The sequence below is a fragment of the Seriola aureovittata genome, chromosome 4, assembly GCF_021018895.1.
Source record: "Seriola aureovittata isolate HTS-2021-v1 ecotype China chromosome 4, ASM2101889v1, whole genome shotgun sequence".
In the NCBI taxonomy this organism is placed as follows: Eukaryota; Metazoa; Chordata; class Actinopteri; order Carangiformes; family Carangidae; genus Seriola; species Seriola aureovittata.
Window position 1 is genome coordinate 27,304,885 of NC_079367.1, and position 27,563 is coordinate 27,332,447.

Consider the following 27,563-nt stretch of genomic DNA (forward strand, 5'->3'; position numbering starts at 1 on the left):
TATAAGGATTCGTGCTACAGTATAGAGCTGAGAGAGACATTTCACATCACACACATAAAAGGTGCTGCCAAATATCAAAATACGCCACCGTTAAAATGATCCGTTCTAATGTTGTAAGTCAGGGTACTTTACCCCATCAGGTATTATTTACAAGATTCAGCTTTAGAGAGATTGCAGCTTGGCTGGGGGCACCTCATGCTTTATTGTTCATCATCTTGGTGACTGATTGGTTCATTTTCTTGGTTCATTTGTGTGTTCATTGCTCATGTTCATTCTCTCAGCCAGAGACTGATGTGGCTTATTCTAACACTGGTTAATTAATCCTACTCCCACTTTATGGAGGATTTCTAAATTAGCTTGAGCAGCAAGAGGCAGAATGGCTCAACAACAACAACGATAATGGCTGCTAACTAAAGAAATTCAGACTTCATTAGCAGAAAATCAAAGTTAAAAGACGTCAAAGTCCCCACCCACACTGTCTGACCGACAGGTGGTCATCAAGGAAACACCACAGCACTAATCAACAAAGATCAACAAAACAAAAAAGAAGCAATTTTAATCTGCAGGTAGACAATTAACAATAAGCTCCTCTTTTCATTGGGTAGAAAGGCTCTTCAGTGAGGGGTGAAGACTTCACACATACAGGCCTCCAGTCTGAGATATGACGGCCCACCCACCTCTTAAAAGGAAACACCCATTCACATTTTCTCCCTCCTGAAATAGAATAGTCATAAGTCTACTCTTTCGGTGAGGGCAGACCAGGTAGTTTACAGTGACAATGGAAACTCCACTGCCTCAGAGAGGGAGTTTTAAAAACAAGACTCATGGATATTTGATGGGCACTTTTGTCCAAAGCACCAAATATGGTAAAAAGTCACTGTCAGGCAGAGTGACGGGAGGGTTGAAACCTCAACACCATCCAGGGTTAGGACTACGATCAAAGCATAAACTACTAGATAATGTATATAATATTTACACTTACACGTGTCCTTCACACTCATCTTAAAAGAAGGATTCTTAAGATACAAATTAAATGACAAATACACTTTCCCCAAAGGAAAAGAGAACTTTTTAAAGACACGACCAGACAGCAGGCAGTGGCCGCCGCCACTGTCAAAGCATTACATTCATTTTGTCGGAAAATTAAAACCACCGTCGAATGAACTGTAATGGAAGCTGACACTTCATGGGTGGAGATGTTTTAATGCTGGTGGTGTTCTGTTGCTCAACCAAAAGTCGGGCCTTTGATTTGACTTAGAAATGGCACAGTGGAAAGTCAGGGTGTTGTGGTCACAGTGGAGGGTGGTCATAAACAACAGACCCTTTATGAGAGACATTTTTATTTCACTTTCCTTATTTAACCAAAGCCAAAGCCTAACGCTGCCATTTCACAAACAGCATTACACACAAAAAAAATGTTCTCATGTCCCCCTTGTACTGTCAGATAGTTTTGATTTTACATGCTGAGGTATTAAAATAAGTCTCTGAGAGTACCGTCATGGTCCCAATATAGTGGAAGTGAATAAAATTTGGTCTGTGGTTTGTTAACAGCTTTAACAATTTAAAAACTCAACAGGAATGTGTCTTCCCAAAAGCAATGTCCCTATTATTCAGGACAAGACACTAACTTCTTTTGTTCTTTGGAACTACTTTCAACTGAAGAAGTCCCTTTGAAATTAATCCAGACTTATTTTTCCTGAATAGAGATGTTGGACTGCTGAGATCCAGATACTAACTAAAACTCAACCTAAACATAAAAACAGGGCCAGACTGGCATAATAATTCAGGCCAGGAATCTAACATCAGCCCAGGGCAACCTACACTGAGTCACAACAGACCATGTATAGTGTAACTGCTTTGTTGAGAAAATCTTTTCTCTTTGTTGTTTCATCATAGTATCATAGCTTTTGCTTGTGTGTGTGTCTTCAGTCTCAAGAGTTAGTCAATTGCTCCTCCATAATTAAGACTACAGGAATAAATATTCATACTTTTAGAGTGTTGGCTCTACACCTGGTAATTTCTCAGCTCTGAGCGAACTTGTGTTGATCATGAAGATCTGGTAGCTCTGAGTAACTGGAGGTACTTCCACCTCCTGTCATTTACAAGTTTTTTTAAGACTGAGCTCCAGGAGTGTATTCGTAATATTATGACATGCTGATTGAGAGTTGCCCTGCTAATATGTTTTCTAACACTAACCACATCCCTTGCTCATGAACAAATGTGTAATTTCAGCACTTTCCTTCAGTTATCTTCTCTTTTCAATGTGCTCGCTCTCAGCTATGTCTTTTTCTGTTTCTCTTGTTCTCTCTTTGTCTCTGTCCATTTTTTCTCCACACTGCTCGGCCACGTGCGCTCCAGGTTTGATGACAGCAGAAATCATACCAACAGGTTAAAGCAAGCAGGGGCTGCTGATGATCCACAGATCAGAATAATAGCAATTGCTGGCTGTTTTTTTTGCATTGATTTAAAGCATTTCATTTTGTATTTTTTAACACCTTTTCAAAAACCGTAAAAATTCTCAGCGTGCACCCAACAGCCGGTCTGGGCCTGAATGAAAGATAAGGGTTTTTTGTGATTTAGATGAACTGATCTTTTAACTTTGAGCCTCACCAAAGTTGCTTTACTTGCCTGAATTTGAACCTGATTTGATTTTTGATTTAGTTACCCACTAACACATCCAGCAGACACGGAGTATCCCATCAGAGTCGCGTCTCTAGTCAGCAGAGAAAATTACAGTAATTCCTCCTCCAGGTCTAGTCTCCACAACCAGACACTTGTTTACTTTGAATACCTTACACCTGGAACACACGACGTCAGTGTCAGGCAGTGTGTTCTCGCCATTACAGTTCTTTACATATACTTGACCTCTGTGAGCTTGTATGTGCACCATGAGAGTCACAGTTTACGTAGCTCCTGTACACTGAAAACACAGAGAAATGAATTAAACACAAATAAAAGCGACTAAGAAGCAAGGTGTTAATGTTCTCTAGGTTTAGTTCTGAAAGTGACTCTTTCACGCTGTTAGATTATGTAGATTTGTTTACCATGGCATGCCTAATTTGTCTTGCACACTGTAATCCCTCCACCGTGCATGAGAGTTTTGCACAGCTCGAGACAACACAATGTTCTCTGTGTGATCAGTGGAGGCTGTAAACTGCACAGGACTTCAGATTACATGAACCTGTACAGTATCTTGTTGGATATGATTACACAACACTTCTGGTTAAAATTGAGACATACACAAGTTTCATAGAAGGTAAATATCTTCTGGGAAGCAGTAGAACCTGTCTAGTCATATCATGTCTGTACTCACATGTGAAGTACAGTAGAGACAAACAAAAGCAGTTAGTGGTTGAAAGGCAAGTATAATGACAGCAACAATGACAATGGAAACTCCATTCATTTGAAAGAGTCTGTGTGTGTGTGTGTGTGTGTCAGTATGTGACATGACAGAGGTCACTGAGAGGAAAGACACCCAACAAATCATCAGTAAACAACCAAACACACACACGAGTTTAACGTCACAGCGGAAGTTGCGGCCAATCCACAACAACATTTCCATCTTGAAGAGTGTATTCAGTAGTTTCCTCTGATCACTATAAGTAGGGGTCTTTCCTTTCATTGACCTCTGTGATGGTACATACAGACAAGATAATAACTAACATCATAATACTTGGATTCGTTGCTAAAGCCACTGGAAACCAGTAGGTTTAATCACGCTTACAATCCACCTCAACAGAAACAAGAAAGAAGATGAAGGGAAATGAAGAAGTGGACCCTGCTTACTTCCTCTAACTATAAATCACTGAGATTTGACCTGTTGACATGAAAGGTCACGGGGTAAGGGACTGATAACTGAGACATCATAATGGTCCACACAGGAAATCCCATCATAATGCATTCGCTTTAAAGGAGCTATTTGTTTTATCCGCCACTATCTGGTTAGCATGCTGACTTCATCAGAAGAAAGTGATAGGAGCAAAACGAGCGTCAACACTGATGTTGCTTTATACCACTGGAGACAGTTCATAGTAAATAAAGGAGTGAAGTTTGATGCTGAATTCACAAAGTTTCTTCTTGACTAGTAGTAAACAGCTGTTAGTGCTAATGAATCAATAGCAAAACTAACAAATAGCTCCTTTAAAGACTGTTGTGTTTTGTCCTCTTTGGCCTATTTCAGAATTGTTGGATAAAAAAACAAAAACTAATCCAGCTAGTTTAATAATACCAACAGACACAATGCAAAGTGGTTTATATTGTTCACACATTTCTACAACCATGATATATACCAATAAACCCATACACACAACCCTGAATTAAACCCAACTTTAATCTATAACCCTAATATAAATCTGACCATAACCCCAACATCTGAACCTAATTCTAATCCTTGCCCTCAAAACTAGGCTGAACCCGTAACATATAACCGACCATCCTTACTCCCAGCTTTTTTATTCCTGTTTTTACAGGAATATATTTTGCAAAATTCCATCTTGTTGTCTTACTGATAGAGATGAGAAAAATCTATTTCACCTCTATGTGTTTCATACAGAGGTGCCTCAATAACATGTTTAACCTGTCCTTAAGTACAATTTTAAAGTACTTCCAATATTTCCATTAAACAATACTTCAACCTGGGGCGCCTCGGTGGCTCACCTTGTAGAGCACATACCACATGAACTTAATCCTAACCACAGCGGCCATGGGTTTGAGTCCAACCCACTGGCCTGTGCTGCATGACATCTCCTCTCTCTCACTCTCTCTCTTTATACCTCTATTCCACTACATTTATATTTCACTTTTTGGAGAGTAGCTTTTCATCCTGTTTACAGTCAGTCTACTAAGTAAAGTTTTTTAGTATAGCTCATTTCATATACACAGGTTATTCATGCATTATTTACATATGCAATATAAGAAATCAAATAGGAAATATAATATGAAACATGAAAACACAAATTGAAATAAGCCTCTTAAAAAGGAAACAGATAAAAACAAAGAGGTTATAGATGGGGTCATAGGTTATCATTACAAGGAAGTGCTCAGGGTTCAGTCAAGAGTGGTAGAGAACAACATAGTGGATTAAAGGTAATTAGAGGTATGTTCTGGAGGTTTGCTCAAGCTCTGTGGTAGAAAGTGACTGCAGGCTGCTTCTCGGTGTTTAGTTTGAACTGTGTTCAGAGTCTGCTATAACCTGACAGGCAGAGGGTGTCCAAATGGTAGATGATGTATTTTGGTCCTAAACCTCTGAGGGGTTTATAGACAAGCAGCTGCACTTTGCATTTTATCATTTGACACACTAGAAGCCAGTGCAGTGACCTGTGAATTGGTGTGATATATTTACTTTTCCTTGTCTTTGTTCTGAATGAGCTGAAGAATTCAATTGACACCTCAGAAAACAAACATCATGGCAGTCTAACCTGCTGGAAGATAAAAAGTTTCATATTTTTCATATGAATCCTCTGATTCTTGGAATAATATAAGATGATAGTATGCAGACTTACTTTTGATTTGATGTGCATAAGAAAGTTTTTAGCTCTGACTCCATGATAACACAAACGTTTCTTACTTGCCAGAGTCAAAATGAGCACTGACTGATTCTTCTTCTTTTGCACTAAAGACAATTCTGTTTTGTCTGTATTTAGCTAAAGGAGGGTCAGGCACATCCAATCAATGATTTGCTCATAGATTTAGGAGGAATAGGAATACACAGATATTAAATTGATCATTTATCATCTCATTAGACTGTGGGTAACTGAGCAAATACACCAACTCCCAACACTGGATTAGTCCTTTATATTAAAGCACACTGTCTCACACACACACGCCAGTTAGAGGCTGGTATTCGGCTGCATTTAGTTTGATTTTCTCTGCACTGTAAATGATCCCACTTCCTCTTTTTTGGGTTAAAGATAAATTAACACCAAACAAAATTCAAGCACATTTCAGTGTAAAACACACACTGACAGACACACACAAAACCACACTGTTTAAGCAGAAACTTGACACAGTTAACTCAGCTAAGCAGGCAGATTTTGTATGTAGTCCGCTGCTCATTCATCTCACTTCTTCATTTTGTTTCTGAGGTTGCACACACACACCAGGTGCGGCCCACAGCTTCTGTGAGGCTACAGTCCTGAAACTAGAGTTGCACCATGTTGAACTGCAGCACCAACTGCAGCTTAGTAGCACAAGCCACATCAGATAAGGAGAGTCAGGCTTTTTAGGAGATGAAGATCCTGACATGGTCAGATGCAGAGTTGCAGTTTAGTCAACTCTGAGTCAATTCCCAAACTTTGCTCCCAAGAACTGTTACACATATTTTATATAACTGTTACCCATATCTTAAACTGGGTGTACAGCCGTGAAAGAAAAATCAAACATCAATAAAAGCAGACATTTATATTTAAAATGTAGAGATAGGAAGGGAAGAAATTTTGACTCAGCAGCTAATGAGTCAAAATTAGCATAACTGACAAGGCTTCTTTTTAAACTCCCAAGACGGCAAAAACATGACTAAAGAGTGATACTTTTTGACCATCATCAAATGAAACTGTAAACAGGAAGTGACCTCCTGATATGAAAATGCAAACACCAGATAGTATTTCTGAAGAAATTACGCTGAATGTTTGTGTTTATATTCACTACAAAGTTGGAGTGCAGTACATCGAGGAAAGTCAGATTCAACTTCCACTATACATCTGACAAATAGCGGATGTTCATGTCTTACAGAGTATGCTATGGTGAGTAATTTGATCAAGAACACATGGCTTCTGTGGGTCATGATTCTCTGATTCATATGTGGGGGATCCAACAAAAGTGAGAAAATAAATGTAGTGCAGTTAAAGGTGAGAACACAACATGCACAAAAATCCCTAAAATGACTTTCAGAGGTATCCTGTTTGTCTAAACCCTTTGACTCACATTCTATTATCCAAAAAAAAGAAGAAACCCAAACAAATAACCCGATGGTGGTACGTGAATATAGAAGATGTGGAGGACGTTAAATAAGATTACAAGTACATGATGAAAAAGTCCCATTTAATCAACAGAAAATTCTCACAAGTGAGATCTTTGAAAAATAAAAGAATGATTTGCAACGACAGCCATACGTTTCTGAAACTACGCGAGTGGTGTTGAATGAAACCTAAAGATACTCCATCGACAATGATGTGTTCAGGGTCATATATTGTAGTTGTGTGACACCTGAGAAGAAATCGCAGTTTATTCATCACTTAACACAATTTAACTTTTAAACACAAACAACACCTGATTACAGACATTTGAGTAAGATCACCACTTTGGTCCAAACTAAAATGTCTCAACAAATCCATCCATTATCTGTACCGCTTATCCTTATAGGGTCGTGGGAGGGCTGGAGCCTGCTGACATTGGGCGAGGGTGGGGTACACCCTGGACAGTCTATCGCCAGTCTATCGCAGGGCTGACATATAGAGCCACACAAGCATTCACACTCTCATTCCCACCTATGGGCACTTTAGAGTCGCCAGTTAACCTTATGTGCATGTCTTTGGACTGTGGGAGGAAGCCGGAGTACGTGGAGAGAACCCACGCAGGCACAGGAAGAACATGCAAACTCCACACAACCCAGAACCTTCTTGCTGTGAGGCGAGGAGGTGCTACCCACAACACCACTGTGCTGCGTCTCAACAAATACTGGAGGGAGTTCCATGAAATTTTATAAAGATATTCATGGTCCCCAGAGCATGAATCCTACTGACCTCGGTGACCTCCAGAGTTTTCCTCTTGCACTACCAGCAGGATGACATTTTTATTGTTTAGTGACACATCTCAACAACTATGAGACAGATTGCCTCTTCAGTCACAGCTGGGCAGTGGGGAGCCCTGGAAATTTAACACCTTGCGGGTTGTTGAGGTGAGTTGTGATCATCATGTGAGTCATTAAAGCTGCTGCAGTAAGGACTGAGCCTAAGTGGTGCGTGAGCCACCGGAGCACTCACGTAGATTACCTCCTGTGTTTCATGATTGACGTCCCAGTTTGACATTCTTTTACTCTCTTGCCAAAATGTGTACATTGGTCTCCTCAAATGAGTTTCCCTTGTCCTTTAGATGTGCGTGGACTGCTGAGCCCTGACCTGAGGAGTGGGCTCTGCGTTGTGCCATGTGTTTGTTTTGATTCCCCAATGTTCAAGTGTGTGCTTTTTCTGTTGCATTTAACTGTGTACACTGAATTGCTTTGCTTGTGCCTAGGTGTTTTGTGCTTATTGGTGGACAAGCTCCTGCCTCAGCGTGTTACTGGGCTTGAAGTGCACAGGGATTTAGATACTCCAGCAACATAAGAAATGTTGTTCTGTTTGTTGTTGTTTTCTTCTCTTCCACTGAAGAAGCCTTTCAGATCAAGCAAGTCCAGTCCCCTTTGTAAAGCCTGTAGAGACACCATGTCCTGGGTGACTGAGAAACTCTACAGACAATTTGTGCAGTACTTTGGATTAAGACCAAATACTGACATTTCCACCAACCTCAGCTGTATTCTGTGTTTAGTACTACACTGGCATAAGTACAGCCTCTAATGCCACTAGCATGGCTTTAGGAAAATGAAAATGGCACCCAGCTGCAGTGAGTTGATCACACACTTGATGTCAGTGGGATGTAGATGTGACTAAAGATTTAATCACCACAACCTTATACAAACTATTGATTGTTATCTGCATACTGCCCACACATACAAACATACAATAGTTTGCTTAGTTTGTGTTTTTGATGAATTTAGCATTTAGAGCATTTATACAGATGGGTTTATGACTTATTTAGGAAAAGAAATACTTCCTCATATCAAAACACAATTAGATATTTCTCTTCTCTGGATGTGATAAATCTATTTTGATGAAATGAATGAAGTGGACTCAATTCATTCATTTCACTTATATATATATTATATAATATATATATGTCAAGTCAATATATATATATATATATATAATATTATATATAGAAAAAAATGCACATACTTTGAGGTGTAGCAATTGGTTGCTGCACATCAGCTGCCTGATGTTGTCCAACAAGTAAAACAAGGTACTATTTGCAACACAATGGTGGAGTTAATAAAGGAAGATTGACGTATCAGCAGGTAGAAATGCTGTTTGGGTGCATGCCACCAATGATGACACTGAACCCTGTCTAAATTAAAATAAATGTCACCATGAACCACTTGATGTATCCAGTAGTTTATATAATAGTTCATTTACAATTTCTCGGTTTCCTTCCTAATTTAGTAACTTTTGTGTGATTTTTGTTGCTTTTATATAAAATGATCTGAAGCTCTCTTCAAAGCAGGATGTTCACTGCAGTTTGACTTAGTTAAGGGAAAAAACCGCCCTTTACCGTATAGCCTATACAGCATAATTGTCTGTTTTGCTCTGTGTTGCTGGCTGATACGACACTCCAGTATTTTACTCATATTTAATTCGTGACAGTTTTGGCATGATTTAGACACTTGATATAGAAGCTCTATAAAAACAAAAACAACTTCTCAGACACAGAACGTGATGCATTTTATATCCAATTTTGGATACTGAGTAGTTGACATGAACAGTGAGAACAACATTAACATCAGAATCCAAGAGACTCGTATCTTATGTTTTAGGACAAAAAACCACCTGAACATAAACTATACAGAAGAAAATAAAAATGTGGCCATACAGCTGTACAACACAAATCTGACTCATCCCATGTCTCATCTGTGTGTGTCCACTCCTTTTACTGATCCTTCAAAAAGAGAAAGAGAGTGGATAAACGCTACAGTGCTGTGAGGTTATTTTGATTCCTCTGACCCTTCTTCTACGATATAATGATACGAATACAATATATTGGTATGAATACTGGTCATCACACACACAGAGAAAGACACACACAGACACACAAAAATAAAAGATCTACTTTCTTCTTTTTCTTTCTTACCGCAACACGTAGCCGAACACATACTAAAGCGCATGCATGTGTAGGTTTGATCATAAGTGTGTGTGTGTGTGTGTGTGTGTGTGTCTGTGTGTGTGTAGGAAGACCAACTATGCAAATCTCTATAGCTCTCTGCAGAACAGCACAGCGGGGTCTACTGACCTGTTTAGAGGAAGTGTGCTCACTCTACAGCCAACCTGCTTTGCATCAGTTACATTTACAGTTGACTGTATTTCACAGCAGAGCAGTCTGAGCACAGTAGCTAGATTAGCATGTTATTTGACAGAACAGCTTGACTCTGTGAAGCTTGATGTTCCCCAAAGTTGTCAGCAAACACTCACTTCAAGATAAATGACCCAAACCAAAGACCAAAGCTACTATTAAAGTTTTATTCTTATATTTTTGCAGTCAGTTTTGAAGTCAAGCTCGAAACATTTTGAATTGTCCAGCCAAAACATCTGGAGACATCATGGAGGGACAGTGGAGAATGAAGGAGAGAGGCACAGATAGCAGAGGAGAGTATTTTTGCTGTAAGTCTACAGTAGGATATATTCTTAGAGTATTAAAAATCTATACAGGTGTTTTTGAGGTGATATGGAAAGGGGAACTTGATCTCCGTGAGATTACCTGATCAATTAAAGGTTATTAAAAATACACAGCAATGACCTGATGGCTAATCCTCACTCTGACAAAAATGATTTTTTCAGTTACTAGAGGAAAACACTGTATTAGGACCCAGATCATTCAATTTAAGTTGCATCACTGCTGAACTACTGCATCTCAGTCTGGAGATTTCAAAGTAACTTTCTAGAGAATAGATCAAATTTTATTACCCAAATTACCATAAATACAAAACAACTAGTCTACAAAACAGACACCATAAATAAACTAAAATAAAATAACATTTATTGTGCCAGGTGATATTCGGACCTGTTGGTGATTCTACAGGAGATTGAATGTTAGATAATCTGTATGACTTTACATTTGAAATAAAAAATAAACATAATTTTCGATGGTATTAATCAGATAAAACAGTAACTATTTCCCTATGTACAATGACACCAACACCACTGCAAAACTGCACTGACTGCAAAGGCAGTGCAATGGTGACCGTTACGCTGTTGTACCATGACACTACCACTGCTCAATGTTTACGTCTTGGTTATCACCATGCTACATCACAGTGGTGCACTGAGCCTGTCCAGCCTGTCCCTACGCTATGACTGGCTAACAGCTGACATCAAATCACAAAAACATTCAGATATTCTCAGCTACTGTTAGTAAAGCGCTAAAGATGTCCAATATGGCCAACAGAGGCTGTGTTAAATGACTGTTTTTTAGTACCACAGTACACCACGGTGCACCATGATTAACCTTATGTAATCTGTTTCTCCCACAATGTCAACTCCTTCAACCCAAAGCATGATGAAGGTTTTAGGTTTCTGTCTCGGCAAATAAAATCACAGGGTTGAGGTTGAGGAAAGACGAAAAAAGCGCGTCTACTGAAAAGGTTTGTTGCCTGAATGTCTCAAAGCTAACGTGAAATGTGAGAGGAGACGCGAGTCGAGCGCTTTGCATGTCCATTCATCCACCCTGACCCCCACAGTCTCGAATGCCACAGTAAATCAAATGAGTTGCACATGGACGTAATATGTAGGAAACAGGTTTTGACAAACAACTTTCTCACGACCCGGGTGAGGGGCGGAGATGGATCCTCCTGAAAGTGCCAAATGAACCTTTCATTTCTATTAAATGAGAAGTTCTGGCAGGTTGGTTTGGCACTGCACCAACTCTCCTTACCGTGGCCGTTTCTTTTTCACGTCTCTTAACGACTGTTCTGTGAACACATCTGTGCTGGTCAGTGACTGACACTCAACAACAGCAGCAGAGCAGGTGACAGCAGAGTTATTCATAGTCAGAAACAGTCAGTAGAAAAGAGAGAAACAGTCCACTTTTAATGACTGTACCTCTTTAGGTGAGCTATGATTGTAACAACTTACTTAGCTTTTCCATACATGATTGTTTGAGGTGTGAGTAGCTTTGTGGAAAGTACCAGAGAATCCTGAGAATACTGCTCACCTACATGACAGGTCACAAATTCAGTTTATCATCCTTGCTCCCCTTAATGGCACAGACAAACTAACACCACAATTCAGATTGACGATTCAATTTATTGTGGAGACTACTCTACTGTTTCTCAGCCTGCTTGTAGCGGACAGAGTGAAGAAAATCTCCAATATCGACACAGAGTTACTTCTCTGACATGTATTTAAAAAGGAAAATATTAAATATATCGTGCTCTTGAACATATAGTATAATACAAAAGTATAACCTAATCAAATTCACATGACGACTTCATAATTCTGTCACTGCTGTCGTCTTGACTATTTGCGGCCATAAAAGCAGGTTGAGAAACCCTGTTATAATCACAACCACACTGACAGGATGACACATTCTGAATTTTTGTTTGACGCATTTTTCTGGCAACAACTTTGTAAAATCCAAGTTAAGCTGTTGTTTTGTCTGCAGTGCTGTTAGGGGAGGCACCACTATTCTCTTGCTGAGTCTTTTTCTTGCAGAGAATCTACATCTTCCTTACGGAGTAACAAGACAAAAAGAAAGGGAATTCAGTCTCGAGTATTTTATAGAGATCCGATGTCAAACTATCAGATCCTGTGGATTTCTTTGCCTTTTAAAAATCGGATGATATATTGCTGTCTATATCTTGCTATGATGAAAACAGATGTCAGTAAGGTCTGTGAATTTCCCAGAGTGACAGAGACACTGGCTCTGGAAAGGCAAGTTTCTCTAGAGTTTTCAAACGCACTTTTTCTATGTTTGGAAAACTACAAACAAAATGCCACTTCTACTTTCTCTGTGTTGGAGTGGGAGCAAAAGTTTCAGAGGCAGATACCTCAAAACCTCAGCAGTTAAAACCAAAATTATCTGCATGATTAGATACCACTAATGGTAAGTAGGACAATATGTTCCTTTATGATGTGGGTGAACTGATCCTTTGAACACAGAGCAATATATAAAGACGAGAGTGAGTCCTGTTCCATAACTTGTCCCTGTTATGTAAAATTACGTCCTTCATATTTAATATTCACTTTTTACCACCTTACGCTTCATCTTGAACTGTGCAAATGATGTTGTTGCTCAGCAATGGGGGGGCAGGTTCTATGATGGTAGATGGCAACAAAAAAAATTAGAATCAAATATTTTTCATATATATATATATTGTATATTCTATATGTATATGATGCATACTTTTATATTATGAAATATTTCAAATAGTATATATTGGACCAAACATTTGAATTCTTTCGTTGGTTTGAATAAAAAATCTTTCATGCAGCGAAATTCAGCTGCAGCCGCAAAGAACTTCTGGAGATGAACAGATTTGCTGAAATGTCACCAACAAGAAAATAAAAATACACTGGACCCTGTTTCCATCCAGGTCGTTGCTGCTGATGTCAGAGTCCTCACTCTTGCTTGTAAGAGTATGTGGTGTTTGTATGTCTGTTCTATGTCGCGCTGGAGTCCATGAGGAACAACAGTTCACTTCCCTGTATGCATGCCAAGCATTTGTGTGGAAATAACAATTAACGCAAGTTTGAACCTGAACCTAACCCTGAATAAAATATTTCTTCTGAATTCTACATAAAAGCAATAACACAACCAAGGTTTTTGCTGTATTACGTTTCTTGGCGCCAACATGCAGACAAACTACATAATGTCTATTTGTGTGTATAGAAAATAAGATATACTATATAAACCTCAGACCTCAGTGACCTTGTTATGAAGCCAGTTCTCAGTCAAAGACACAGCAGCTCAAAGTCTGACTTTTCACTTATGTTGAAATCTCTTCTTCAAGAGAGACTTTAACAAACAAAAATCACAAAAGAGGAAACATCAACCAGAATACAAATAAAATCCCAGACAAGGAGCAGGGAGACAGTGTGGAAGGGTGGTCTCCCAGTCAAGGTCATGAGTCAGGTTAGATCAAATGTGAAGAAAGCTCAGTGTGTTTGACGCCACACTGAAGCGGAATCACCATACGGACATCACTGTCATTCAAAGCTTTGTTTCGCTTAGAACTTCAGGTCTTAACTGATCAAATCATCTCCCGTGGATCTACAACACAGCATCCGCAGCAGCGTTCAGTCCGTCTTCTCTTTCAGTTGGAGTAATATTCTCGAAAAAGCTATCTGCTACTGAGAAGAATACTTTCACTTTTTGTAAAAACCACTTCCTCCAGTAGGGCTGGAGCCTGCACTGAGGTTGTGATTGCAAAGAACCACTGAAATAAAATCAATCAAATCCGTAGTTCCATCTAAACTCAAGAGATTCCCGAGGAGCACACCAGCACATATTCAGCCCTGAGAAACCAAATATCCAATCATATACTACTGTATGTTAAACTTTGAAGTGACACGAGTGAGCAACTTGTACAGAAGGCAAAAGTAAGACACGCTTGACTTGTTCTGAAGATGAAAAGATGCCCACAGCCACTGCGGCAAACATCTGCCTCATACTAATGAATTTAATCTGGTGAACAGCTTTAAATTTGTGTTTGATTGTAAAATGTTCACGAAAAATACAATTTTTTGATTTGTTACAAGCTCAATGACTTTCTGATCTAAAGTGACACATAGATCAGCGATCAGTGACATTCAGCAGCAGTACGAGAGCAGACTGAGAGTAAAAGCAGCAGCTGATCGCTCTCACCTTGTAGACTTCTCCATAAGTTCCTCCTCCGACTCTCAGCAGGATCTCAAAATCGTCCTGAGGGTTCCTGGTGGAGATATCCAGAGCTGCCCTGTGTTGGAAGTCCATTTTGATGTTTAGATTACTACTATTCCTCCTCAGGCATGTCACACACACATACTGTCTCTCTCTCTCTCTCACACACACACACACACACTCACACACTCAGAAACATTTACATCTACAGGCAACAAAACTAAAGAACTCTCATAGACATGAGCTGCTGAGAAAAGACTTCGCTCTCTCTTTGTCTGTCTGACTTGCGTTTAGTTCAGCTGCTGTCACACACACACACACACACTCACACACCACACACACACGCCTTCCTGTTTCTGTTTCTCAGCCTGCTATCGATCCTCCCTCCCTCTATCTCTCACACCTTCCTCTCTTCTCTCGCGGACATTTTTTTTCTCAGCTCATTTGCATAAATCCAGTTTCTAGTTGGGTGTGTGTCTGTGTGAAATAGACAATGACAAGCATGAATGTATTACAGAGTTAGTGTTTTTGTTGTGTGTGTCCTTGTGTTTCTGCGCTTGTGAAGATCAACGTAAAAAACTATTTACAGGTCTTTTAAAATGAGGAAATTGTGCCACTTTTCTAGAGCTAATAGGGCATAGAGATAAGTTTAGGATTGAAGATTAAGATCTTCACAGCAGCAACACAAAGACTTCTGTGTGTGTGTGTGTGTTTGGGAACGTATGGGTGCCTGTGTTTGCATAGCTTGTAGCTGATTAATTGCAGTTGTACTGTTTGGGGTTTTCAGCGTAAGTTTCAGTCTCAGCTTTACGCCTACTGAAATGTGTGAGTGTGTTGGCGTGTGTGTGTGTGTGTGCGCGCATGTGCGTGTGTGAGTGTGTGTTGCAGCTCTGCAAGAAGAGTCACTCGTGCTTGGAGCTCCCTGTAAGCTTCCTGTTCAGAAGCATTTCCCCACAGATAAATAAGGGGCACCCGTTACATCCTGTTAACAAGTCAAAATGACTTTATCAGCTGTGTATCTGGTCTGGAAATGATCCTATTTATTGAACTTAAATCGTTTTGACTTACATGAGTAATCTGTTCACATTTAGCTAATAACTTGAGACCTGGCTTTTTTTAACAGGCATGATTCCAGCTTTGTGGAAAAGCGCCTCATTAGTACTCTTGTCTCTGATCTCAACAACTACTGTCCAATATCTAAACTTTCTTAGCCTTTCTTAGCTAAGCCCTTTATTGGCCCACTAAACATATACAGCCACAGCAGGCTGGTTTTCACCTGGGTCACAGCACGATACCAGCTGCAGGTTCACTCATTGATAACCTTGTCTCCTCTACCTTAATAACAAAAAAATACATTTTATGCTGCCCTCTTCATTGACCTCTCAAGGACATTTGATAACAATGGGCCTCATTCACCAACCACTCTTAAGAAGAAATTTCTTCTTAAAACCCATTTATGCACTTTTTACAAAGATTCTGACATTGATCAATGTTTTCTTATTGGGATTTGTTCCCAGAACTGAATCTGCACACACTCAAGAGTTCTCTTACACACATTTGAGTGCTGACATGTTTGAGCAAAATAAGTGCTTATTGCATTTTCTTCTGTTCTACAGTTATATAATATTATATTATTTAAATTAATACAATATTTTTCACATTTATAACATTTAAAAAAAAAAAAAATTTGTTGTTTTACAAAGCATTATGGTCTTTTAAAATAAATGAACGCTACATTCACACTTTTTGCGGCTCACCTCCTCAGCAGTTTCTCCACTTCAGAACTACTAAAGTTCCTTTTGCGTTTTGATTCTGGTGCTCTGTCTTTAGATTTTCTCAACTTTCCCTTACGGTATCTCTCTGTGACTTCTGTCTGTGTCTTCACACGACCCTTCAGTCTCATGCCCTTATATGGATTTGCCAGTTTGCCCTAATTGGGCCAACTGGCACACACAAATGTCACACACTTTCAATTGAGAGATTGGCATTCATCGATCTAAGAACACAGGTGTGCACAATTCTTTAAGAGTTTTTCTTAAGGGCTTTCTTAAGAACAACTTAAGAAAGAATTTAAGAAAATACTTAAGAAGATATTGGTGAATGAGGCCCATTGATCATAAAATCCTGCTCCACAAACTACAGTCTCGATGAAGCCACGCTGAAGTGTTTTCAGTCTTACCTCACAGGCAGAGCTCAGACTGTTGCTGCTCATGGTTCTCAGTCAGTGGGATGCCACAGGGGTCGATCCTTGGTCCGTCCCTGTTTACAATATACATAAAGAACACAATTGTTCCTGATCAATACTAGGCACAATTTAAGCGGAACAAACTGCAACCTGCCTTCAAACTAGAGTCTTACATTTCCCCTGGAGATTATACAACTTTATTATCTGATGTTTTTTTATGATTCTTGTGACTGTTTTTTCTCAGTTGCTTGTATTGTGTTATTGTGCAGTTTTTGTTTTGATAATTGTGTTCTGGGATTGTTTTTTGTTCTCAGGTCTCTCTTGAAAATGAGATCTGAATAATAATAAGACTGACTGATTAAATAAAGACTAAATAAAAAAAATGAAATGTGTATGGACTGAATACTGTGGTTACATGCTGGCATCCTTCATTATCTGTAGCATCTTACAGCACTGCAGCAGGTTCATTCACCAGCCTGATTTTAAAAAACTAAAACAGTTAATTCAAGCACCTGAGTGAGAAGGAGCATGGACAAAGTTAGCATGCATCAGCAGAGCACCTCACACAAACACATTTAAAGAGAGACATAAAAAGAGTGAAAGGCCGGCCCACACAGAAAAGGCATGAGAAGCAATACTGTTTAAAAACAGGAACAAACTGAAGTTTAAACAGTGACTCCCTTCTCACCTCCATACAGCTGACCAGAAGTCAGTTTGAATGTCAGATTGTCATTTTCATAAAGTCACAGAAATGGTCAGACACAAAATTTCCCCCCAAATCTGATGTGTAAAATGTTCTTCAAGCTATTGGACCAGAGAAGAAGAACACTGGCAACACACGCTCACAATGACAATGCTTACATGCTGATGCTAAGCAGGTATAATACTTGCAATTTCCATCATCAAGCATTAGCGTGTTGGCATGCTAACGTTTCCTAAGTAGCACTAAGCTGATGAATGTCGTTCATTTTGCAGGTATTTAAAACCTGATAACATCTCTAGATCTACGTTATAGAATCACCCTGGATGAATGTGTGAGTCAGTGTAATGACAAGCACATAGGTGTCAGTGAAACCCATAAATGTGACCCTCAGGGTGGCTTCAAGTCTTTAGGATTTATTCTCTGGACAACATGAATGGAAATCCATCCAGACATTGTTGAGATATTTCAGTCTGAACAAACTGTTGGAGGGAACATATTGATTGTATTTTCTCAATGGTTTCCTGTTTGATGCTGTGCTTCTTTACATGGTTGTTTGCTGCACCAAGTTGCTGCTGCAGGATCTTTGAAGTTCCATCTCATCTTGTGAAAGATGAGATGTCTTATTGAGAGACAATAAAACCCAGATGCAAAGCGTACTTGCTGGGTACTATGAATAACCCACTGATCTAAAAAGATCCTCTTTCATTGAGCGACATTATGAAGATTATAAGGAGCAGCAAAATAAAGCAGCTCAGTGAGTTCTTCATTAAAGGCTTAAATATAATAACAAACCAAAATAAAGATAACATCTCTCTTGCCATTATATGACACCACCATTTTCAACCTTTGACATTTATCCACCCTCTTCTCTCTGTTCTGCAGACGACCCAGCTGTTAAAGGTTCTCTGCCTACACTCTCATATCTATCACATGGTTCGCGAACCACCCACAAGTGACAGACAGACGATAGAGGCCAATTAACCACAAATAACTGCCACAGGAGAAGGGCTGAAGAGGTTATTAATAAAGATGCTCAAATAAACCATCCTCAAACATCTTTAACACCTGAATGAGTGTAGTATGAAGTATGAAACTGAAAGCACGATGGAGTCTGCTGTGTTTCACCGCTCCAGCCTCCCCAGGCACCAGATCTGAATCCAGGAGAAAACCTTTGTGATGTGGCAGCATGAATGTGCTGACAAATCTACAGACATGATGTGATGCAGTCACATCAACACGGAGCACAAACGCCTGCCCAGTGCATGTTGGGATAGCTCCTATGTTATGTTTTGTCATCACGTTTTGTGATACTATGCTCTACCATGTTATGTCCTCTTATTAATGTAATGTTAATGGACTGCAACTTTCAGTTACTTTCTTGGTTTATTGGTTAATTATGTGATTGATAAAATGTCAGCAGATTGTGAAAAAAAAACAAAACTGACATCTTCAAATTGTTTGTAATGTAAATGTGATATGACATTTACATTTGACATCACGGTCACTCGCTCACTGAGAGTTGAGCCATGCCTCAGCTGCAGGACGGTGTTACACTCACCTCTATCAGCACGCAGCTTTCTTCTGAAGTGCTCGTGTGCAAGACACTGAACCCTCACAGGCTCCAGCAGGGTTTCTCTGTAGCTGGTCCTGACCTCTGACCTCCCTGGCTGGAGTTAGGTGGAAAGAGAAAGTTTGCTGTCGTGACATTATTCTGATTGTGGGCAAAGGTCAGATCCACTCAAAACACAAAATAAAAGGTGATTCTTCATTTCTGTGTTGAAGGGGGAGGCGTCAGGGCGTAAAACAAGCCAACTTGTGAATGGCAAATGAGAAAGCCTGAAGTGTCCCTTTATAAAATATACTGGCTGTAAACAGCAGGTATAAAGTTGTTTATAAATTTGGCTGCCTCTGGGCCAATCACGTTTTATTGATTTTTGAAGTGAAAAGAAGCAAACACACCCCCTGCAGCAAACAGACATTAAAGTGCATCATTATTGCACTGTTTAATTCATGAACTTCAGAAATAGAAAAAAAGTTCATCAGCGGCATGTGCAAAGGTTTCTACTTGTAAAATACTCAGAACTTCCCCAACTCGTTAGGCCTGACCTGACTCATTAGGACTTGTAAAGCAGGTCAAACATTGTCATTGGGGATATCTGCTTCACCTTTCACCTGGCGGAGGTGCAGTTTTATCTGGTTTTCTGGTTTTCATGATCTTCCGCATCTGGTCTTGACTTCCACAGTTCCCCTTGACGGCCTTTTCATAATGACATTTCCAACAGTGAAAATTTCAAGCTGGAAGCACTTTGATATGTCTTTATAGCATCCCCTGCTTTGTAAATATCAGTTTGTTTCATTTTCAGATCCTCAATCAGTTGTTCAGAGGAGCATTTGGCTGCTGAAAGTTACCACAAGGTTTGAAGAGTCAGTAGAAACAAAAACGCTCTTTTAATCGAGAAAACTTGATGATCTGTTGTGGTTTGTGGCGGCTCACACTTCCCTTCGATCATGATGGTCTGTTGATGTTTTAGCACTTCTGAGCTGTTATTAATGCAGCTGTTATCTCCTGAAGAAGCTCAAGTCAGTGACTTCTTACTTCAGATACTGTTTAGTAATCTTCAAAAAGTGCACAGGCCACTAACAACTGACAGAAAAACTCAATCTGACAAAATTTAGGGCTGAAAAGACGTGAAAAATGACCAGAATTTTTCACATATTTTCAGACTTTTCTCAGCTTCTGTAACAATAACAATACATCCAAATATTGTTCCCCCAATTTTTGTAGGGGGGACAATATTTGGCCAGTTATTATTTAGCCAATACCAACATAAAGGCAGAAGTAACATAAAATACATATACCAGAAGTAAATTAAATTACACAAAAATAGAAAATAATACAGTACAAGAAGAATAAATAAGAGAAAATATATATGATCAGTATAAAAAAAAACAAAAACAGGTGGGCAGTGATCAGGGTTGTTATGTACTGCTATCTTCGCACAAACTTAAGGCGTTCAGTACATTGCAGCCATTTACTGGCTTACAGTATTACATAAGTGCTTCATACTGTTTAATTACTAAGTGTAGCTTATTACAAATAATTGGTATGATATATCTGTGCAACCACCACTGAATAAAATAAAGTTGTAGTTACTGAATGTGACCAGTAAAAAATTTAAATCATCTTTTCATAATAATCGCCTATTTATTTTTTAGATTGCTTCCATTTTGTTACTGTATTTTGAAAGTACTCACCGGAAACGTTAGAATGCTACCCTGTGTACATTGACGCTAATTTTACTTTACAGTTCCTCCATATGACCACCAGAGGGCAGTAAACACTGATGATTGCTATGGAGAATCACCTGTGTATCTACCGCACAACATTAAATTGATCAAATATAATTGTACGAAGAATACTTTAAAAACACTGTGACAGTGAAATTATTGTGTTGATTGTGAAATACATTTTGGACAACTGCTACTACAGGAAGCAAGGGTTGCGTTGTGAACGGGGAAAGTCAAGTTAGCTCCTGAGCAAGCGGTCTTCTATGTTAGCACTTAGCATCACCTTCTTTTTACAGCACAACAGATATTAACAGTTTGAACGGGTACTCACAGTTGTGACCAACAGGGGTTCCTCGATGGTCTTCGCGTGAATTAAGGTTAGCTACGAGGGTGTAACAGTAGATTAAGAGGAAGTGTTTCTGTTAGCTCGTTTCTGGTGGGTTGAAATAGCCGCCCGCCAATTCAATTACGAATATAATGTGCTGCAGTTCCAGAAAGTGACCAAGTAGAGACCTGAGATAAACATGTCTCACAACCAACTGAACTTTTTATTTTTATTTTATTGAAGCAGTAACCAATAAAATAAACATAAGAAAATAAATGAATAATAATACTAATAAATAAAACACACAAAACTTTTTACTATGACGAAATCTTTCAGGATATCCTTTCTTTTTCTATACTATTCACACCATTTAGCCTATTTTTGTATTTAATTTCCTGTCACTATCTGAATCAAAATGTTATTTTATAATGTATATGTGAGTACCTTATTGAGTAGATGTCGGTGTGTTATTCAATGTCAACACAATATTAGAGTTTCTTGATTTTCAAGTTTAATGTCTCCTCCATAATGAATGTTAAATAGAGAAAAAGGGTAAATCAATGTGGTCACAAACAAAAGAACAAATGATAAAGACAAAAGTTAATAGTATAAAGAAATTAATATATACGTTAATAGAGAATAATAGCACAATGTGGAGTTGTAGTTCTCATAACAGAAATTAATAAAATGATTAAATGATAATTTCTGATCATTTCTAACACTATTTCAGATTTCTGATTTCAGTTTTGTCCTTTTACTATGAAAGTATTTTCCGGAAGTGATAGTCTGCTATCATGTGTGCATTGACGTTGACTTTTTTGGACTTTAGACCGTAGGATTAGTCGTGTTTACCGCCCCCTGTGGTCACAATTGTAACTGCAACCAATTAAAATAGTAAAATTAGCATTAATCCTCAAGACAGCATACTACAACTTCCGGTACATAATTTCAAAATACGGCGAAAAAACTGACGCGATCCAAACGAACATATGGCATGTCGTGGAATGGTCGATTATAAAACACAGTAACGTCGCTTTACTTTGAGGCGAGGGTTACGTGAAAACTTCTGCATCACCAGTGTAACAATTAACAACATAGCACAGCTCAGCATAGCGGTCCCTGGATAGTTTGGGTCCGTACTCCTTCCGGTCCGCCTGTGCGTCGCTCTTTCCGTTCCGACCTTTTTCTCCCTCCGCCCCGGTGCCTTCTCAACTCCGTGGCCCACGTGTGGATTAAATTCGGTTTTCACCTTAAAATTTGCCATATAAGTTTGGACCAAATGTCGTCGACTATCGAGCAGATGAGGGCGAACGTGGGGAAGCTCCTGCGGGGAATCGATCGGTAGGGATGATCCTCATAACAGACAGATAACCCGGCTGACAAGCTAACGATTAGCTTAGCCTGTTTGCTAATATTCAAGCTAACGTTAGCTTGGTTGTCTCGAGTTAACTACAAACATTTCCCCCTTTTAAGACATTGAAAGGTTGCACGATAAGACATTCTTACCTCTGTGCCTTAATAATATTTACATATAAAGAGCCACGTGGCCTACTGATTAGATGAAGGTTAATACTTCACCGGCAGTCAAATGTTGTGGTGAAAGCCAGTGACTGAAGCTTTTCCTTTTCACAGCTGCTTTCACATCGTGGAATTCTTACACAGATGTTGACAGATTTTACTACATACATATATACAGAGGTTTACCCGGATGACAATTCCACTCGCCCTGCCTTTAACTAAACAGTATTTAGACGTCTGTAAGGACTGCTGATGAATGGATCCTGGAATAAACTGATGGCTCAGTGGGACAGGATGGGCACAGACATGAGTTCACAAAGAGATAAGACATGGTGTCAGTGTGGGCAGGAATATTGTCTTACAGACAAAGTTAAGCAGCAAAACCCTTGTCTTACTCACTAAATAAACTGTACAGAAGTATGGAAGAACTCTAACTGTCTTGCACACTTGTGTTAAAATTACAGACAGAATATTAGAGCTGGACAAAATGATAGAAATCATATTGTGATTATTTTTGGCAGACATTGTGACTGCGGTATAAGTCACAATTTCAGCTATAATGGTCATTTTTGCATTTTGTTTCCCTAAAAAAAATATTAAAATGATGATGATGTGATTTTTGTTGAGGCTTGTACCAAACAAGAATGTTCCTTTACATGTGGAGAATATGATTTGTCGGCCGGGGCGTCTCTGTAGCACCACAGCGCTTCATTTATGGCGTGTTGTGACACATTTTATCTTTATCAAAAAAAAAATTGCAGCTTTTGTGATATGGATATTGTGATTTTGATCATATATCGGCACTTTGTTCAGTCCTACAGTATTTCTCGTCTTAGTACTGAGAGCAACTGTATAGTTAGTTGTCTGCTACTAATTAAAGTGATCAAGATTCAATCCTTCACTTATCTTCACCCCTAACTTACATGGTTTTAAACTTTACAGTGACTGCTTTGCATGGAATTTAACCACATTTGGTTAAATGAAAAGGTGGAAGTAATCGTCTGCCCTGTCGTGCAGAATAAACCTCTTAATAACAGAAACACTTGATTCATACTGTAGGTAACAGTCTCTTCTTGTGTCTCCTCTCAGGTACAACCCAGAAAACCTTGCAACGCTGGAGCGCTACGTGGAGACGCAAGCTAGAGAAAATTCCTACGACCTGGAAGCCAACCTTGCTGTCCTGAAGCTGTAAGTTACACTGTCACTGTGCGGGCACCCAACAGCAGACGCCATTCAAACACAGGCAAATAACATTAGCTGACTCGGGAGAGTTCGTCTGACCGACCAGACACTGAGAGTTAACGGGAGCTTCTTTTAAGACACGCTGTGCACCGTCACAGGAACCAGAATGTTGGGTGGTTTGATTAATTCGTTTTCCCCACCTTTTCAATGACTGAACATCTGGTTGGTTGCTTTAATTTGAGTGTGATATTTTTGGCATCAACAGTAAAGGGTTGTGATTGTGTCTAACTATTTTCTGTTGCCCTTAGTTTCTTCTGTCTGTTTCCAGTACAGTTTTCATACTTACTCACCAAAGCAAGGATAAAAGAAAAAGACCAGGAAAAGAGTTGAGCTGAACAAAACTGTGGAGTGAAATACACAGTGAAGAAAGCTCTAATCATTACTTCTGTCCCTCTGCAGGTACCAGTTTAACCCCGCCTACTTCCAGACTCAGGTGACCTCACAGATTCTGCTGAAGGCTCTGACCAACCTGCCACACACCGACTTCACTCTCTGCAAGTGCATGATCGACCAGACACACGTATCCTTTTGGTGCCTGTTCATCTGTCTACAGTGATGTCATCTGACAGTCGCACTCAGGCCGAGTTTTAAAGTCGCACTGTTCTCTGAAAGCAGTTCTAGAAATCTCTGTGTGCTGTTATTACTGAGCGCCTAGTGTTTGGTCAGGTTTTTCTTTTTGCCTTTATTGACAGCCACAGTGAGAGAGAGAAAGAGGAAAGTCAGGGAGAGGGAGGGGATGACATGCAGCAGAGGGGGCTAACCCTCTAAATGATTTTTCTGTCAAGCCTTATTTACATCGAGACTCCTCCTTACCTGGAGTGTATCCACATCTGTCAAAGATGTGATTAGAAATATAAGAAGTAGAAGAAAACTGTTAGTGAGCCACCATGTCTTGGCTGGGGGGGGCTATTGGTCTGAAGGGGTGTGTCTTGGGGGTCGGGGTGTTTCCTTGACTACAGTGTCGCAGCAAGAGGAACGCCCCATCAGACAGATCCTCTACCTGGGGAACCTGCTGGAGACATGCCACTTCCAGAGCTTCTGGGTACGTCACACACACACACACACACACACACACACACACACACACACACACACACACACACTGGCTGCCTCAGTCTAGATAAGGAAAAGCTCCACAAATCAAACTTTGAACAGAAAAAAACCTGAGGGAAAGCAGCAGAGGAGGAATTCTTCTTCAGTGAGGCTACAGATGTCGTGTGCACAGAGCAGACAGAAGCAACAACAGAACATTACACTGGAGACACAGAATGACAACAGTAGGGAGACTGCACACAATTTCTGATCTGTAAATGATCAGAAAGCTGGGTGTATGAATTGATTGATTGTTTGAATGGACTGTTTAAAGACATGTAGCAGTTGGGTCACGAGGAGACCGTGATGTGGTGACATTAGGTGGATGTGCAGGAAATAATAACGACGTAGCCTGAAGACACTCGACGGCATGTTAATACATTAACACAGCTGACACCCACTTCTTTTTTTTTGAGCATCTACATTTTAACAATGTTGAGAGCTCCTGTTTTTATACCAAAGGAAATGTAATTATTCTGTCACAAAATGAAATGACACAAGCCTAACAGTGTGTGTTCTTTAATCTGGTGTATCTGGGATAAACAAAGTAACTAATCCATCATTTAATGGCATTCCTGCTGATCAGCCCAGGAACTCCTTGATTTCCTTATTGCAACATCTCTCTTCTTCTTGTCCTGATGCCTTTTGCATTTGTCATCTTTTCCAAACTTGTGCAATAAACTTTGTTTATTTGACATCAATTAATCATTTCCTCTTCTCTGCCTTGATGACAGACGAGTCTTGAGGAGAACAGAGAGCTCATCGACGGCATCACTGGTTTCGAGGACTCTGTTCGCAAGTGTGAGTATCACTGTATGAAGCACAGTGGACAGAAATCCTTACAGTCAGTACTAGCAGGTGGTCTCATCGAACGGCCAGGATAAAAAACACACCCCAGTTGAGAAGAAGCAAATTATATGAACAAGACGAGTCTTTTGTTTAAACTCTATCAAGACTTTAACGTTATCTGTTGTTTGATTCTTCTTCTTCAGTCATTTGCCATGTAGTGGGCATCACCTACCAGACCATCGAGCACCGGCTACTGGCTGAGATGCTGGGAGACCCGCTGGGTAAGAACTTAGACCCCGGTCCAGAAAAACACAAACCTGCCGCAGAGTCAGTGAACTGAATCTTTAAGACAATAAAACGCCTCCATGTCCCATCACGTCTATGTGGTGTCGTATAAAAGCAAGGAACACACTTTTACATGAACTTTTAAGGTTTAATTTACTTTCACTGCTGCAGAGAAGCTTTTAGTTGTTAAGCTATTACTTTATATAGATAGACACGGAACTTTGAAATGTACTTTATTTTTTTAAAGACCTCAACTTTTTATTTTTTACCCGTGGCAGTTTCCCACTTTAACTTCAGGTTATTCACTGGACTCAAACTGTGAAGTCTCAATAAAAACTGTAAAAACAGGATGTTGTAAAACTTTTGATCGATAGTGTGCGTTGGACGTGTGTGTAGTTCAGTGAGTCTTGAGAAGACAGTAACTCAACAGCGATAGAACCTTCATACTAAGAAAAGATGATCCGATTTAACTTTAAAGCTCCACTAATCAGTCCTTTATATTTTCTATCAATAATAGAGCACAGGGGAGCGCTGAGCACACAGCGACAATCCTAACAGACACTCTGTTTGTGCAGACACACAGGTGAAGGTCTGGATGAATAAGTACGGCTGGACGGAGAACGAGGATGGACAGATCTTCATCTTCAACCAGGAGGAGAGCGTCAAGCCCAAGAACATCGTGGAGAAGATCGACTTTGAGAGTGAGTGTTGCTGAGCAGAAATATACCAGATCATACCAGAGATCATAACAGCCATGTCTGATGTTTCACATTGTGTGTATTTACTGTCTGTGACTGGAAGTGAAGCCAAAGGTTGATGTTCTGTCTCTTTCTGTCTTCCACTTCTTTCTACACCTCTCATCCTGATTTTCTTTTCACAGGTGTATCCAGCATCATGGCCACATCTCAGTGATGCAAACACACACACACACACATATACACACTCATCAGTTGTGACAGATTCAACCACATAATTTGTTTTCATAACCACGCTTTTCTCAATAAAAGTAATTTATCATTTACAGCCTGTGTGTGTGTTTGGCTCTTTGTGCTGCTGTGGGAACATAATAGTTGCTGCCAGGTTGTATGAGTGGTGACATGTTAAACTCCTTGCAGTGGGAATGTGCCAGTTCTTCCCAGAAGTTATTTAACTTCCTTGTTTATTTAAGTCAGGGTGTTGGCTGTACACAGCAAAATGAAATATTGACATGAGTCAGTCATCACGTTCAGTGTAACAGTGCTTGTTGCATTGTGTTTTCCTCTTCGTGGAGCGTGCAGTGGTTTCATATATAACGGGATGGGTGAGCTCCCATGTTTCACAGGCCCAGTGGGATTACAGGGGCTCTGTGTCCGGTGTCCACCAGGAAAATGATCAAATGAATTTTGCTGCTGTAACTGACCTGGAGAGAGAGAGTCAGGATGACGAGGCTTCGGTCTCTCCACACCTACAAAGACTGA

General features: G+C 39.7%; 2 protein-coding genes across 4 annotated transcripts in view; one reads left to right on the forward strand and one right to left on the reverse strand.

The window, feature by feature from the left end:
- The window catches only part of LOC130167593 (mitogen-activated protein kinase kinase kinase kinase 5-like), a 33,921-nt gene extending 18,946 nt beyond the window's left edge, over window positions 1-14,975 (reverse strand). For both annotated transcript variants that reach the window (XM_056373932.1, XM_056373930.1), the window contains exon 1: window positions 14,665-14,975. In XM_056373932.1, coding sequence (XP_056229907.1) covers window positions 14,665-14,772 — 108 coding nt within the window. In that variant the 5' untranslated portion in view covers window positions 14,773-14,975. The remainder of the gene's footprint in view (window positions 1-14,664) is intronic.
- A 7,361-nt stretch (window positions 14,976-22,336) lies between these two features.
- Window positions 22,337-27,129, forward strand: eif3k (eukaryotic translation initiation factor 3, subunit K). 2 transcript variants are annotated; one of them, XM_056373222.1, is made up of 8 exons: window positions 22,337-22,521; window positions 23,788-23,886; window positions 24,340-24,460; window positions 24,908-24,982; window positions 25,767-25,833; window positions 26,025-26,102; window positions 26,682-26,807; window positions 26,987-27,129. In XM_056373222.1, exons 1-8 carry the CDS (start codon window positions 22,460-22,462, stop codon window positions 27,016-27,018), a joined length of 660 nt encoding a protein of 219 aa, XP_056229197.1. In that variant the 5' UTR covers window positions 22,337-22,459; the 3' UTR covers window positions 27,019-27,129. The 2 variants fall into 2 exon arrangements, with proteins under 2 accessions (XP_056229197.1, XP_056229196.1); XM_056373221.1 differs by having other exon boundaries at window positions 22,338-22,521; window positions 24,905-24,982.
- Window positions 27,130-27,563: the final 434 nt, after the last annotated feature.